Source organism: Salvelinus fontinalis, chromosome 22, assembly GCF_029448725.1.
Source record: "Salvelinus fontinalis isolate EN_2023a chromosome 22, ASM2944872v1, whole genome shotgun sequence".
Lineage (NCBI taxonomy): Eukaryota > Metazoa > Chordata > Actinopteri > Salmoniformes > Salmonidae > Salvelinus > Salvelinus fontinalis.
In genome coordinates this window covers 15,731,001-15,746,815 of record NC_074686.1, presented here as the reverse complement: position 1 = coordinate 15,746,815, position 15,815 = coordinate 15,731,001, and the positions used below count along the sequence as shown (strand labels likewise).

Here is a 15,815-nt window from a genome sequence, read left to right as displayed (position 1 = left end):
TGCTATTATGGTTTTTCCCATTATTTGTAACTTACTTTGTACATAATGTTTCTGCAACCGTGTCTTACAGCAAAAAAGAGCTTCTGGATATCAGGACAGCGATCACTCACCTCGGATTAGACAAAGATTTTTTCTTCAACAAACAAGACATTCTCCAAACACCCGGCAGGGCCGACATCCACGTTATTTGCAAGAGGAAGCGACACAGGTACAGAGGACAAAAGAGCCGGATGCCTGGTCAGGACCCGGAAAAGTCGAGTGGGAAAGCTGCCGTTACCGTCAATACTACTCGCCAACGTGCAATCATTGAACAATAAACTAGACGAGGTACGATCACAAATATCCTACCAACGGGACATCAAAAACTGTAATATCCTATGTTTCACGGAATCGTGGCTGAATGATGACATGGATATTCAGCTAGCGGGATACACGCTGCACCGGTAAGATAGAACAGCACACTCCGGTAAGACGAGGGGGGGCGGTCTGTGCATATTTGTAAAAAGCTGGTGCACGAAATCTAAGGAAGTCTAGATTTTGCTCGCCTGAAGTAGAGTATAATGTGATAAATTGCAGGCCACACTACTTGCCTAGAGAGTTCTCAGCTATACTTTTCGTGGCTGTTTATTTACCACCACAGACACATGCTTGCACTAAGACCGCACTCAGTCAGCTGTATAAGGAAATAAGCAAACAGGAAACCACTCACCCAGAGGCGGCGCTCCTAGTGGCCAGAGACTTTAATGCAGGGGAATTTAAATAAGTTCTACCAAATGTCCATCAACATGTTAAATGTGCAACCAGAGGGAAAAAAATTCTAGATCACCTGTACTCCACACAGAGAGACGCATACAAAGCTCTCCCTCGCCCTCCATTTGGTAAATCCGACCACAACTCTATCCTCCTGATTCCTGCTTACAAGCAAAAATTAAAGCAGGAAGCACCAGTGACTCGGTCTATAAAAAAGTCAGATGAAGCAGATGCCTAACTACAGGACTGTTTTGTTAGCTGTTTTGTTAGCACAGACTGGAGCATGGTCCGGGATTCTTCCGATGGCATTGAGGAGCACACCACATCAGTCACTGGCATTGTCAATAAGTGCATCGAGGACGTCGTCCCCAAAGTGACTGTACGTACATACCCCAACCAGAAGCCATGGATTACAGGCAACATTCGCACTGAGCTAAAGGGTAGAGCTGCCGCTTTCAAGGTGCGGGACTCTAACTCGGAAGCTTACAAGAAATCCTGCTATGCCCTGCGACGAACCATCAAACAGGCAAAGCGTCAATACAGGGCTAAGATTGAATCATACTACACAGGCTCCGATACTCATCTTATGTGGCAGGGCTTGCAAACTATTACAGACTACAAAGGGAAGCACAGCCGCAAGCTGCCCAGTGACACGAGCCTACCAGACGAGCTAAATCACTTCTATGCTCGCTTCGAGGCAAGCAACACTGAGGCATGCATGAGAGCATCAGCTGTTCCGGACGACTGTGTGATCACGCTCTCCATAGCCGATGTGAGTAAGACCTTTAAACAGGTCAACATACACAAGGCCAGACGGATTACCAGGACGTGTACTCCGGGCATGTGCTGACCAACTGGCAGGTGTCTTCTGACATTTTCAATATGTCCCTGATTAAGTCTGTAATACCAACATGTTTCAAGCAGACCACCATAGTCCCTGTGCCCAAGAACAAAAAGGCAACCTGCCTCAATGACTACAGACCCGTAGCACTCACGTCTGTAGCCATGAAGTGCTTTCAAAGGTTGGTAATTGCTCACATCAACACCATTATCCCAGAAACCCTAGACCCACTCCAATTTGCATACCGCCCAAACAGATCCACAGATGATGCAATCTCTATTGCACTCCACACTGCCCTTTCCCACCTGTACAAAAGGAACACTTATGTGAGAATGCTATTCATTGACTACAGCTCAGCATTCAACACCATAGTACCCTCAAAGCTCATCACTAAGCTAAGGATCCTGGGACTAAACACCTCCCTCTGCAACTGGATCCTGGACTTCATAACGGGCCGCCCCCAGGTGGTGAGGGTAGGTAGCAACATATCTGCCACGCTGATCCTCAACACTGGAGCTCCCCAGGGGTGCCTGCTCAGTCCCCTCCTGTACTCCCTGTTCACCCACGACTGCATGGCCAGGCATGACTCCAACACCATCATTAAGTTTGCAGACGACAAAACAGTGGTAGGCCTGATCCCCGACAACGACGACACAGCCTATAGGGAGGAGGTCAGAGACCTGGCCGGGTGGTGCCAGAATAACAACCTTTCCCTCAACGTAACCAAGACTAAGGAGATTATTGTGGACTACAGGAAAAGGAGGACCGAGCACGCCCCCATTCTTATCAACGGGGTTGTAGTGGAGCAGGTTGAGAGCTTCAACATCAACAACAAACTAGAATGGTTCAAACACACCAAGACAGTCGTGAAGAGGGCATGACAAAGCCTATTCCCCCTCAGGAAACTAGAACGATTTGGCATGGGTCCTGAGATCCTCAAAAGGTTCTACAGCTGCAACATCCTGACTGGTTGCATCACTGCCTGGTATGGCAACTGCTTGGCCTCTGACCGCAAGGCACTACAGAAGGTAGTGCGTACCGCCCAGTACATCACTGTGGCTAAGCTGCCTGCCATCCAGGACCTCTATACCAGGCGGTGTCAGAGGAAGGCCCTAAAAATTGTCAAAGACCCCAGCTACCCCAGCCATAGACTGTTCTCTCTACTACCGCATGGCAAGCGGTACCGGAGTGCCAAGTCTAGGACAAAAAGGCTTCAACAGTTTTTACCCCCAAGCCATAAGATTCCTGAACAGGTAGCCATTTGATTATCCGGACTATTTGCATTGTGTGCCCCCCCCCACAACCCCTCTTTTTACGCTGCTGCTACTCTCTGTTTATCATATATGCATAGTCACTTTAACCATATCTACATGTACATACTACCTCAATCAGCCTGACTAACCGGTGTCTGTATGTAGCCTCGCTACATTTATAGCCTCTACTGTATATAGCCTGTCTTTTTACCTACCTATTGTTCACCTAATACCTTTTTTGCACTATTGGTTAGAGCCTGTAAGTAAGCATTTCACTGTAAGGTCTACCTGTTGTATTGAGCGCACGTGACAAATAAACTTTGATTTGATTGGCTGACAGCCATGGTACGAGATTGTATACCACGGGTATGACAAAACATGTATTTTTACTGCTCTAATTACGTTGGTTACCAGTTTATAATAGCAATAAGGCACCTCAGGGGGTTGTGATGCATCTCTAAAATACCACGGCTAACGGCTGTGTCCAGGCACTACACGTTGCATTGTGCATGATAACAGCCTTAAGCCATAGTACATTGGCCATTTACCACACCCCCTCAGTCCTTATTATTTAACTAGACTAATGGTACTTACAGAGTGCTAATAGCTGCTAACACACATGAAGCAGGAATGTGGCTTAGGCCACTTTACAGCCAAGGCTAACAGAAGGATAGTGCAAACTGAAAAGTTGCAAATCTGATGTTGAAGAGAGTTAGATCTTGCTACACATTTTAATTTTTTTAAGAGACAACCTCTGAAAATAGATTATCTATACACACACAACTGCTAAATTATTGGAATCATTGGTTTCAACAAGGACCTAATGTTGCTAGTCAGTGTGTATCTGCTTCAGGGAGAATTTCTACAATGGCTTCACACAACAACCAAATGCTTCCATGACATGTTTGAGTTCTGTTGTCATGGCTTATGGCATTTATGTACATCAAGCCCTACGTTTTGGCAACATGGATTCCTTAGCATTTAGGGAAACAATTATACCTACATCTTTTCTGAAACATGAGTAGCATACACTGTTACCGTTGCAATATTACAAGGACATTTAAAATCCCCCACAAATAACTGAGCAGGTTCTCAGTTAGCTACTAAGATGTTATCAGGTTGCTTCCGCATAGACCTTGGCCTCCTACACTAACCAGAGAATCAGCATTCCTTTACTCACTCGTAATTCATGAAGGAACGTGTGAGAATGTCTCCCCAGACCCATAAAGAGAACAAGCATGTACAGTTGGCCTAATTCCTGAGGGGATTCAACTAAATGCCAAGTCAGGCTGTTCCGTTTATTACAGCTCACTCTCTCCGACTCAACAGTACCCCTTTTTAGCCTCCTACATGTTTGTCTGACAAAGCACACATTTTTTTTTACCTTGAGTGGCTCAGCTCCAACTGAAACACACACACACGCACATTCATATCCCCCCCTGGCAACTGCAGAGCTGACACAGGATGAGAGAAACAAACGGCAGGACTGAGAAAAACAAAGAAAACACAAGTGCACTTTAAAGCCAGACCCAGTTAAATCATTTGTATTCATGAAATATCACACTGTCTGAGAGACAAAAAAAACAAACAGGGAAGACGTCATAATGGGTTCGATCAGAGTTCTTTAGTGGCAGCTGGGCCAGCCACCCTTTGATCAGTCAGTATCAGACAGCTGATGTTTGCGTGTAGCCAACAAGCATGTAGGCTACTCTACAGTATTGTAACATTTGAAATGTACAAGTGGGATCAGCTTTGAACGTTAAGGCAGTGAAATGTAATTCTAATTTACAAAGACGAGTTCAACAATAAAAGGCAGCTTACATTTGTCTTATCTGTGATATTTTGATTAAAAGACAAAAAGATGAAATTAAACAATATACTACATTACTTCTTATTAGCAATACATTTATTGTTTTAGAAACATGAGCATGCTCATTGGTTTCTGTTTTGTTGGTGTAATTTTAGCAGGAAACAAATATTTTGGCTGGTAAATTTTCCATCTACCTGCCAGTGGCTGTTGGACCAAAAATACAATTTTAGGCCCTGGTTACGACATGCATTTGTCCGGGATGCTGGCCTTCTAGGCAGAGTTCCTCTGTCCAATGTCTGTTCTTTAGCCCATCTTAATCTTTTATTTTTATTGGCCAGTCTGAGATAAGGCTTTTTCTTTGCAACTCTGCCTAGAAGGCCAGCATCCCGGAGTCGCCTCTTCAATGTTGATGTTGAGACTGGTGTTCTGCAGGTACTATTTAATGAAGCTGCCAGTTGAGGACTTGTGAGGCGTCTGTTTCTCAAACTAGACACTCTAATGTACTTGTCCTCTTGCTCAGTTGTGCACCGGGGCCTCCCACTCCTCTTTCTATTCTGGTTAGAGCCAGTTTGCGCTGTTCTGTGAAAGGAGTAGTACACAGCGTTGTACAAGAGCTTCAGTCTCTTTGCAATTTCTCACATTGAATAGCCTTCATTTCTCAGAACAAGAATAGACTGACGAGTTTCATAAGAAATTCTTTGTTTCTTGCCATTTTGAGCCTGTAATCGAACCCACAAATGCTGATGCTCCAGATACTCAACTAGTCTAAAGATGGCCAGTTTTATTAACAGTTTACAGCTGTGCTAACATAATTGCAAAAAGGTTTTCTAATGATCAATTAGCCATTTAAAATTATGGTTGGATTAGCTAACACAGCATGCCATTGGAACACAGGAGTGATGGTTGCTGATAATGGGCCTCTGTAACACCTATGTAGATATTCCATAAAATTTAAAAAGTTTAAAAGCCTTCCCCAGCTACAATAGTCATTTACAACATTAACAATGTCTACACTGTATTTCTTACTGATTAAGGCTGCTGCTATGAGTTTCACAGCATCGTAGGAGGCTGAGCACGTGGGGTAGAAGGGCTGCACCAGGTAGTTGGAGAAGGTGAGGGCTATGACAGCCTGGCCTGCTGGCTCCACGATCATCATGGACGACCACAGCCTGATAATTAAAAATAAGAAATCAATGAGGATATATATAGAGGTTTTCTAGATACTCGAAGCACTTCACATAAAGGTCTATTTTGCAAATAAATGGTGGTTAAATAAAGGTGAAATAATATATATATATATATATTTTTTTTAAATAGTTTCTCAATCAGACCAAACTGTAATAAAAAAAAAAAGTGGAATCTCACCTAATGAAAGCCAGGAAGCCACCAAAGGACTCCAGGATGTAGGCATAGCTGGCCCCAGACTTGCGGATGGTGGTTCCCAGCTCGGCGTAGCACAGGGCCCCGAACACAGAGAAGACCCCGCCGATGGCCCACACCACCAGAGACAGGCCGAAGGAGCCTGTGTAGAGTAGAACCCCTTTGGGGGAGATGAAGATGCCCGAGCCGATCATGCTTCCCACAATGAGGCAGACCCCATGGAGCAGGGAGATTTCCTGCTTCAGACGCATGGAGCCAGTCAAAATGGTGTCAGTGTCTTTCTCAACCCCCATGATGATGGTTCGGGGAGGAATAAGGTGGAAGGTTGAAGCAGAGACCGGGGTGGAGGGATTGAGGACAGAAAGATGAAGGAGTGGAGACAAGAACAAAGTAGAAGGTGCAGGACTGGAGACCGGGGTAGAAGGATGGAGACGGATGGGAGCAGCACGTCAGTAAACAAGGCCACTGTCAAAGGCTCTCAGCTGATGGTCATCAATCTTCTTTATCAGCTGTACTCTCTCGATAAGGCTGTAGGGAAATAAGGACAACTGTTAGCACAGGATGCAGGACAACATAACTTGCTGTGTGAGACCATTAGGCTTCAGGCAATGACTCCTTGTATTAGGTAACTGTGAACTTCAGCATTTTTGAGGGATAGAATCCAAAAGAAACTGGAAAAACTAGCTAGTCCTACAAGCTGGAATTTTCAAAGACGCAGCTGATTACAAACCTACTTACAGGTACAATGTAGTAGCAAGTCTAGAGTTTCTCTACAGCGTCTCTGAGCCACAAGCCGTAGTGGAGGAGGAGTTGAAGCAGGATGTGTTTCTGGGTAGCGGATACAGTGGAGAAGTGCTAAAGAATGCTACAGCAAGGTCCTGTGACCAACTGTTTTTCCACTAACAGGCACAGTGCCTGGCTACTGGGTCTGGGAACAAAGTAGTGGGGGCCTTAGAAGTCAGAACAAGGTATTTGTTATAGGATCACACACAGTACACGCACACATACGTAGTGCGCACGAACATACTGCACACAGTGACACATACTACCCATGTAACGCACAGTATAGTATTCACATAACTGTTTCCCATCACTTATTTTCCTCCCTCTAGAGTTGAAAAACTCGTCTTGGATTCAAGTCGCTGTTTACTCAAGCGCTTTACTTTACCTCTGTAACAAAGAAAAAAAACAAGGACATGGAGTGAATCATAGTTCAAATGCCTCCTGTTACCATGGGAGAATTTCTCATGGCTGTTTGTTCATCAACTAGAAAATCATCAAAGTGAACGTAGAACAGCCAGCACACTTTGCATTTCATAACAGTAATAAGGCTAGATAGATGCTCATTAAAATGCACTAATGGTGTACTAGAGCTTGATATAGCCTAGCTGAATATCTAACGCAACAATGCAGTCAGTAGGAGAGATGCATCTTTCAAATTATTTGCCCCCGATAAAGTGCGCCGCACGTAACAGTTGGCAATACATTGAGAAGATGAAATGCAAACTTTGCTAGGTGGAACTGAGCTACAGTGGCAGTACAGATGCAATGCTGAAAGGGAGGCAGCAGTAGAATCAGCACTTTACTCAGAGTACACTCTCCCGGGCAGTGTTGCTGCGTGAGGTGAGATATAGGATTCGTATTTCTTTGTGCGCACAAAGAAATACGAATCCTATATCCCACCTCACGCAGCAACACAGTAAAGTGCGAATAGATTCATTTTTGGAGGCGCTGCGCACAGGCATAAACTTTGGTCTAATTTACTATAAAGTCTACAAAGTGAGACTTTGTCCTCGTGTTTGACTTTTCATATAGTTTTGTTCACAAGCTCGGATGATTTTCAACGTTAGTTTGTAGTCTGCTGCTTTAAATGATAGTGAAGAGACGCCCTAGTCAGATCACTCATCTCACGGGCCCGTTAACCAAAATATAAAGGCGGGAGGTTACCGTGTTAAAAGACTCAAGTTACAATTTTTTTTATTAGATTTAGAAATATGCCACATTACTTACTAATAAAAAAAAATGTTTTAGAAACATTACAAAGCATAGGCATGGTTTTTTAATGCAATTATGACGAAAAAAATATATTTTGGCTGGCAGAAAATCTGATTGGCTGGTAGACATTTTTTTAATCTACCTGCCACAGTGGCTGGTGGAACAAAAAGTACATTTTAGGCCCTGGTATTGCGATTAAATATTGCGATTTTATTGCAGTTTGACGTTCTGAACATATTGCTCACTATATGTCTGCTAAAGACAGACAAGAGCATGAAAAAAATGTGTTTTGATCAGTCATGGAAATAAGTGCTGAAAACACAAGCTACAGGATGAAAAATACTGTGTTTTAGAGCAGGTACAATTTCTCGAGGCAAGCCGAAGTTCAGAAGCCGAAGTCTACGGCCTTTGGTCAGTGATTGGTCAACAGTAGGGATTCTTCATATGGCTGCAAGGGGCAGCATTGAGTAACCTGGAAAGAGGTGGCCATTTCAAACGGCCTCCTACTCAATTCTTGCTCGTACAATATGCATATTATCATTACTATTGGATAAAAAAAAACTCTAGTTTCTTAAACCGTTTGAGTTATTTCTCTAAGTGAACCAGAACTCTTTCTGCAGCCCATTTCCTATCCGGAAGTGAGATTTCCAAAAGCAAGGTCTTTTTTCAAGAGCTTGTCTATAAAAGGGTATGTCACTTGGGACTATAGAAACACGTCATACACCTTCCCTTGGGTGTCATGCGGAAGTGAGAGCAGAAATGACTTGAATATCTCGTTCTGGGATTGAATACATCCTCTTGGAGTGAGAGGTCCGCCATTATTTTTTTTTCCGAAGGCGCGAAGTTGGGCCTGGAATTGCCTCCTGGAAAACCGTCGTTATAGGTGAATATGATCTCCGGCTTCGATTTTATTTGATACATATCACAATATCATCCTAAAGTATGTTTTTTCAATATACACTGCTCAAAAAAATAAAGGGAACACTTAAACAACACAATGTAACTCCAAGTCAATCACACTTCTGTGAAATCAAACTGTCCACTTAGGAAGCAACACTGATTGACAATAAATTTCACATGCTGTTGTGCAAATGGAATAGACAAAAGGTGGAAATTATAGGCAATTAGCAAGACACCCCCCAAAACAGGAGTGATTCTGCAGGTGGTGACCACAGACCACTTCTCAGTTCCTATGCTTCCTGGCTGATGTTTTGGTCACTTTTGAATGCTGGCGGTGCTTTCACTCTAGTGGTAGCATGAGACGGAGTCTACAACCCACACAAGTGGCTCAGGTAGTGCAGCTCATCCAGGATGGCACATCAATGCGAACTGTGGCAAAAAGGTTTGCTGTGTCTGTCAGCGTAGTGTCCAGAGCATGCAGGCGCTACCAGGAGACAGGCCAGTACATCAGGAGACGTGGAGGAGGCCGTAGGAGGGCAACAACCCAGCAGCAGGACCGCTACCTCCGGCCTTGTGCAAGGAGGTGCACTGCCAGAGCCCTGCAAAATGACCTCCAGCAGGCCGCAAATGCCCCCCCTCTGTGTTTGTAATGCCCCCCCTCTGTGTTTGTAATGCCCCCCCTCTGTGTTTGTAATGCCCCCCCTCTGTGTTTGTAATGCCCCCCCTCTGTGTTTGTAATGCCCCCCCTCTGTGTTTGTAATGCCCCCCCTCTGTGTTTGTAATGCCCCCCCTCTGTGTTTGTAATGCCCCCCCTCTGTGTTTGTAATGCCCCCCCTCTGTGTTTGTAATGCCCCCCCTCTGTGTTTGTAATGCCCCCCCTCTGTGTTTGTAATGCCCCCCCTCTGTGTTTGTAATGCCCCCCCTCTGTGTTTGTAATGCCCCCCCTCTGTGTTTGTAATGCCCCCCCTCTGTGTTTGTAATGCCCCCCCTCTGTGTTTGTAATGCCCCCCCTCTGTGTTTGTAATGCCCCCCCTCTGTGTTTGTAATGCCCCCCCTCTGTGTTTGTAATGCCCCCCCTCTGTGTTTGTAATGCCCCCCCTCTGTGTTTGTAATGCCCCCCCTCTGTGTTTGTAATGCCCCCCCTCTGTGTTTGTAATGCCCCCCCTCTGTGTTTGTAATGCCCCCCCTCTGTGTTTGTAATGCCCCCCCTCTGTGTTTGTAATGCCCCCCCTCTGTGTTTGTAATGCCCCCCCTCTGTGTTTGTAATGCCCCCCCTCTGTGTTTGTAATGCCCCCCCTCTGTGTTTGTAATGCCCCCCCTCTGTGTTTGTAATGCCCCCCCTCTGTGTTTGTAATGCCCCCCCTCTGTGTTTGTAATGCCCCCCCTCTGTGTTTGTAATGCCCCCCCTCTGTGTTTGTAATGCCCCCCCTCTGTGTTTGTAATGCCCCCCCTCTGTGTTTGTAATGCCCCCCCTCTGTGTTTGTAATGCCCCCCCTCTGTGTTTGTAATGCCCCCCCTCTGTGTTTGTAATGCCCCCCCTCTGTGTTTGTAATGCCCCCCCTCTGTGTTTGTAATGCCCCCCCTCTGTGTTTGTAATGCCCCCCCTCTGTGTTTGTAATGCCCCCCCTCTGTGTTTGTAATGCCCCCCCTCTGTGTTTGTAATGCCCCCCCTCTGTGTTTGTAATGCCCCCCCTCTGTGTTTGTAATGCCCCCCCTCTGTGTTTGTAATGCCCCCCCTCTGTGTTTGTAATGCCCCCCCTCTGTGTTTGTAATGCCCCCCCTCTGTGTTTGTAATGCCCCCCCTCTGTGTTTGTAATGCCCCCCCTCTGTGTTTGTAATGCCCCCCCTCTGTGTTTGTAATGCCCCCCCTCTGTGTTTGTAATGCCCCCCCTCTGTGTTTGTAATGCCCCCCCTCTGTGTTTGTAATGCCCCCCCTCTGTGTTTGTAATGCCCCCCCTCTGTGTTTGTAATGCCCCCTCTCTGTGTTTGTAATGCCCCCTCTCTGTGTTTGTAATGCCCCCTCTCTGTGTTTGTAATGCCCCCTCTCTGTGTTTGTAATGCCCCCTCTCTGTGTTTGTAATGCCCCCTCTCTGTGTTTGTAATGCCCCCTCTCTGTGTTTGTAATGCCCCCTCTCTGTGTTTGTAATGCCCCCTCTCTGTGTTTGTAATGCCCCCTCTCTGTGTTTGTAATGCCCCCTCTCTGTGTTTGTAATGCCCCCTCTCTGTGTTTGTAATGCCCCCTCTCTGTGTTTGTAATGCCCCCTCTCTGTGTTTGTAATGCCCCCTCTCTGTGTTTGTAATGCCCCCTCTCTGTGTTTGTAATGCCCCCTCTCTGTGTTTGTAATGCCCCCTCTCTGTGTTTGTAATGCCCCCTCTCTGTGTTTGTAATGCCCCCTCTCTGTGTTTGTAATGCCCCCTCTCTGTGTTTGTAATGCCCTCTCTCTGGCAGAAGCTTACTCTACTTTACTAGCTAATTCCTCTCATATCCATGAACAGGAATATAATAGGGAGTCAGAGGGACCACAGCTATGCAGACAAGTCTATTAGATTCCAGCAGTATCTGGTCTGGTGGTCTGTCTGTGTGTTCTGGGAAATACACTGCCTTCAATTAAAAGTATTCGGAATTCCTGGCAATAACAGCCTAGAGACTGATAACATAATCACAGTTTAACTAAAATATATCAGCGTGCCGTATCACAAGGAACGCCATGTAGGAATCAGTTTCACTCATGCGTGTGTGTCAACATCAGCTTGTAGCAAGTGATGCAACATCTAGATCACATGAGGTTATTCTACCTGCTTGAAAGTCAAATGTCACTGCCCATATCATGTTCGGATTAATGTCATCACCATTACAGTGTTCAACATTTTGCATGATGGTCCTAGCTAGTCTGATTAATCAGGCTGTAATACAAAATGTATTGGTATATACAACATCAAACAAATGCCTGATAAAATTACATTTAAGATTAATCTACCAGTTGCCTTTGTGGTTTGATCTTCAGCTGCTTGAAATTTGAGATTAAATATCCACCGTAAAGTAATGGTTTAACCAGCTTTTTATAGAGAGCCATAGGTATATGTTAGTTTTGTTGGATTTTCTTTAGTCAATAGCTATTGAACCATATTCTAAATCAGGGAAGGATAGCTAACTATCAACATCTGATTCATTACACATTACCACTCAAAAGTTGACACCTACTCATTCCATGGTTTTTCTTTATTGTAGAATAATACTGAAGACATCAACTTTGAAATCATGTAATAACCAAAACAAATCCAAATATATTTTATATTTGAGATTCTTAAAAGTAGCCACCCTTGCACACTTGGCATTCTCTCAACCAGCTTAATCAGACTAGGTACATGAAATGTCTTTATTCTTTTATAACTTCTGTGAGTGTAATGTTCACTGTCCACTTTTTATTGTTTGTTTCACTTTTGTGTATCCAGTTCACTTGCTTTGGCAATGCCATGCCAATAAACCCCCTTGAATTGAAAGCCAAGTTGCCGGCAGTGAGAGAAGATGGAACGAGGTGGATTTTGGCCGACTCTCTAATTCTCTCATCGATTAAACATTTGATCTCAATAACGTTCTGTTCCCAACACTAGAATCTGTCACGAACAATGTGGACTAAGTTTTGTAGACTTCACCCTTGGCCAACGTAAACATGTGTGTTGTTGTTTAGCAGTGCAAAGGCGAATTGATTTAATGGACAGTGAACACGCACTAATATATATATATATATAGTAATGAAACAGCAAGGAGCAGGTCTCGAACCCTCGACCTTCTAGCTCGAGGTCCGGCACGCTATCGACTGTGCCGCAAAAGCATGCTCATATATGCTAAACTAGATAACAAATATAACTACTGGCAGCTAAAGAACTCCCAACAATGATCAACTTAGACAATAACACATATTTGCCAGGTAGTTTGAGTAAATACAAAAAAAGCATGAGTGTTTACCAATCTTGAACCCTTTCCAACAAGCGCAGTTCAATCCAGTGACGTTTAGCTCGCTCTCTACTGTAGCTAACAAGTTAGAACCAGCTGGCTAATTTAACATATTAACTAGATCAATTTAGTTAAGAAGTGAAATCAAATTCTCTTTAAAAAAATACCTTACCTTGAAATATTCAATGAGACTAGAACCCCCATGTGCAAAATTACTCACCGATGGCTGTTTGACTATCGTTGACTGACTGCCTCTTCTGCCGCATTCAACTACTAGATTGAACTAGGAAACTCAGAAGATTCGGGCTTGCTAACTGGTTGTAATTATACACGTGCCGCCTTCAACGAATCAGCAAGTCGAAAATGGAGTTTCCTAGTTCTAACTAGTACATAAACGCTGCATCATCACTTGCTAGTGAAGCTCGTCGCATGTTCCCGCCCTCCTTCTCTTGGGGGAGGTAGTGATAATGACGATAATGCCCTGTGATGAAGATGTGGTTAGGAGGAGTTTGAAGCATCTATTTGAAGTTAGTTGTTGAGGTGAGTTAGGATGAAATACGATTCTATTTAAACCTTTATGACTAAAAACTAACCAGGAGACTGAGGGGTGCTTATCTAGCTGAGCTCCTTGATCTCCTGTTCTGTGAGAAGGGAAACCTGTGTGCCTGACAGTGATTTGAACACTCCTGATAATTGCAATTGCAAAAGATTAGTTCACAATCTCACTGGATGATGGTGTATGAGCCAGGTGTGTGTGAAGTGCATCTATTTCAGTGTCCTTAAATGACCATCTGATACTCATTCACCCATTCCTAAAGAGGTCCATTATAGTCAAACAGTTACTCTGGGGTGTCAGGTGGCTGGGTCCTCATGATTATTTTGTTGATTATTTACCCCAAACAGTAGTGCCTTAGCCCCTGTTATCTATGGAAACACCATACATTTTCCATAAATAGTCCCCACAAGTACTTGTCCAGTGGTGTCTGTGCTATTGATCTCAATGATCGGTGTCCTATATTTCATATATGTAGTAGCGATACAAAACAGATGAACACTGATACTCATATAATTATAAAGAGACATTTAAATCTATTTTCCCCACAAACCTTTGTTCATGATATGTGCAGTATTACTCTGACTTCTCTATCAGCAGCATGCCTGACTCTGAATTATCTCTAGAATTGTTCTCATCTATTTTAATCTCTCTGGCAGACAAACACACTCCCTTTAAATGCCTCAGAGTAAAAAATATAACAAGTCCTTGGTTCTGTATAGAACTTCAGATCTTTTAACACATAAGAAATCAGGTCTGGGCCAAGGCTAGAAAAACTGACTCTGTAGCTGATTGGCGGCTTTTCAGTCAATTGATAAATAGATGCTCTTCCTCAATCAAGAAAGCTAAATCTACTAGCTACTTTCTAAGTTATATCAAATCAAATCAAAGTTTATTTATCACGTGCGCCGAATACAACAGGTGTAGTAGACCTTACAGTGAAATGCTTACTTACAGGCTCTAACCAATAGTGCGAAAAAAAGGTATGTGTGTGTGTGTGTGTGTGTGTGTGTGTGTGTGTGTGTGTGTGTGTGTGTGTGTGTGTGTGTGTGTGTGTGTGTGTGTGTGTGTGTGTGTGTGTGTGTGTGTGTGTGTGTGTGTGTGTGTGTGTGTGTAAGTAAAGAAATAAAACAACAATAAAAAGACATTTGAAAATAACAGTAGCAAAGCTATATACAGAAACTGGTTAGTCAGGCTTATTGAGGTAGTATGTACATGCAGGTATGGTTAAAGTGACTATGCATATATGATGAACAGAGAGTAGCAGTAGCGTAAAAAGAGGGGTTGGCAGGTGGTGGGACACAATGCAGATAGCCCGATTAGCCAATGTGCGGGAGCACTGGTTGGTCGGCCCAATTGAGGTAGTATGTACATGAATGTATAGTTGAAGTGACTATGCATATATGATAAACAGGGAGTAGCATCAGCGTAAAAGAGGGGTTGGGGGGAGGCACACAATGCAAATAGTCCGGGTAACCATTTGGTTACCTGTTCAGGAGTCTTATGGCTTGGGGGTAAAAACTGTTGAGAAGCCTTTTTGTCCTAGACTTGGCACTCCGGTACCACTTGCCATGCGGTAGTAGAGAGAACAGTCTATGACTGGGGTAGCTGGGGTCTTTGACAATTTTTAGGGCCTTCCTCTGACACCGCCTGGTGTAGAGGTCCTGAATGGCAGGCAGCTTAGCCCCAGTGATGTACTGGGCCGTATTTATTACCCTCTGTAGTGCCTTGCAGTCAGAGGACGAGCAATTGCCATACCAGGCAGTGATGCAACCGGTCAGGATGCTCTCGATGTTGCAGCTGTAGAACCTTTTGAGGATCTCAGGACCCATGCCAAATCTTTTTAGTTTCCTGTGGGGGAAGTGGCTTTGTCATGCCCTCTTCACGACTGTCTTGGTGTGTTTGGACCATTCTAGTTTGTTGTTGATGTGGACACCAAGGAACTTGAAGCTCTTAACCTGCTCCACTACAGCCCCGTCGATGAGAATGGGGGCGTGCTCGGTGCTCCTTTCCCTGTAGTCCACAATAATCTCCTTAGTCTTGGTTACGTTGAGGGAAAGGTTGTTATTCTGGCACCACCCGGCCAGGTCTCTGACCTCCTCCCTATAGGCTGTCTCGTCGATGTCGGTGATCAGACCTACCACTGTTGTGTTGTCTGCAAACTTAATGATGGTGTTGGAGTCATGCCTGGTCATGCAGTCGTGGGTGAACAGGGGAGTACAGGAGGGGACTGAGCAGGCACCCCTGGGGAGCTCCAGTGTTGAGGATCAGCGTGGCAGATGTGTTGCTACCTACCCTCACCACCTGGGGGCGGCCCGTCAGGAAGTCCAGGATCCAGTTGCAGAGGGAGGTGTTTAGTCCCATGTTCCTTAGCTTAG

At 44.5% G+C, this 15,815-nt stretch overlaps 1 protein-coding gene across 3 annotated transcripts in view; it reads right to left on the bottom strand.

Moving 5' to 3' along the window:
- The window catches only part of LOC129819945 (Y+L amino acid transporter 2-like), a 31,106-nt gene extending 17,880 nt beyond the window's left edge, over positions 1 to 13,226 (bottom strand). The window contains exons 1-3 of one of the 3 annotated variants that reach the window (XM_055876669.1): positions 13,057 to 13,226; positions 6,020 to 6,562; positions 5,681 to 5,823 (exon numbers count right to left, since the gene is read on the bottom strand). In XM_055876669.1, coding sequence (XP_055732644.1) covers positions 5,681 to 5,823; positions 6,020 to 6,327 — 451 coding nt within the window. In that variant the 5' untranslated portion in view covers positions 6,328 to 6,562; positions 13,057 to 13,226. Of the gene's footprint in view, positions 1 to 5,680; positions 5,824 to 6,019; positions 6,563 to 6,772; positions 7,613 to 13,056 lie in introns of those variants that run through there. The other 2 variants (XM_055876668.1, XM_055876670.1) reach the window with 2 other exon arrangements.
- Between the last annotated feature and the right edge of the window lie 2,589 nt (positions 13,227 to 15,815).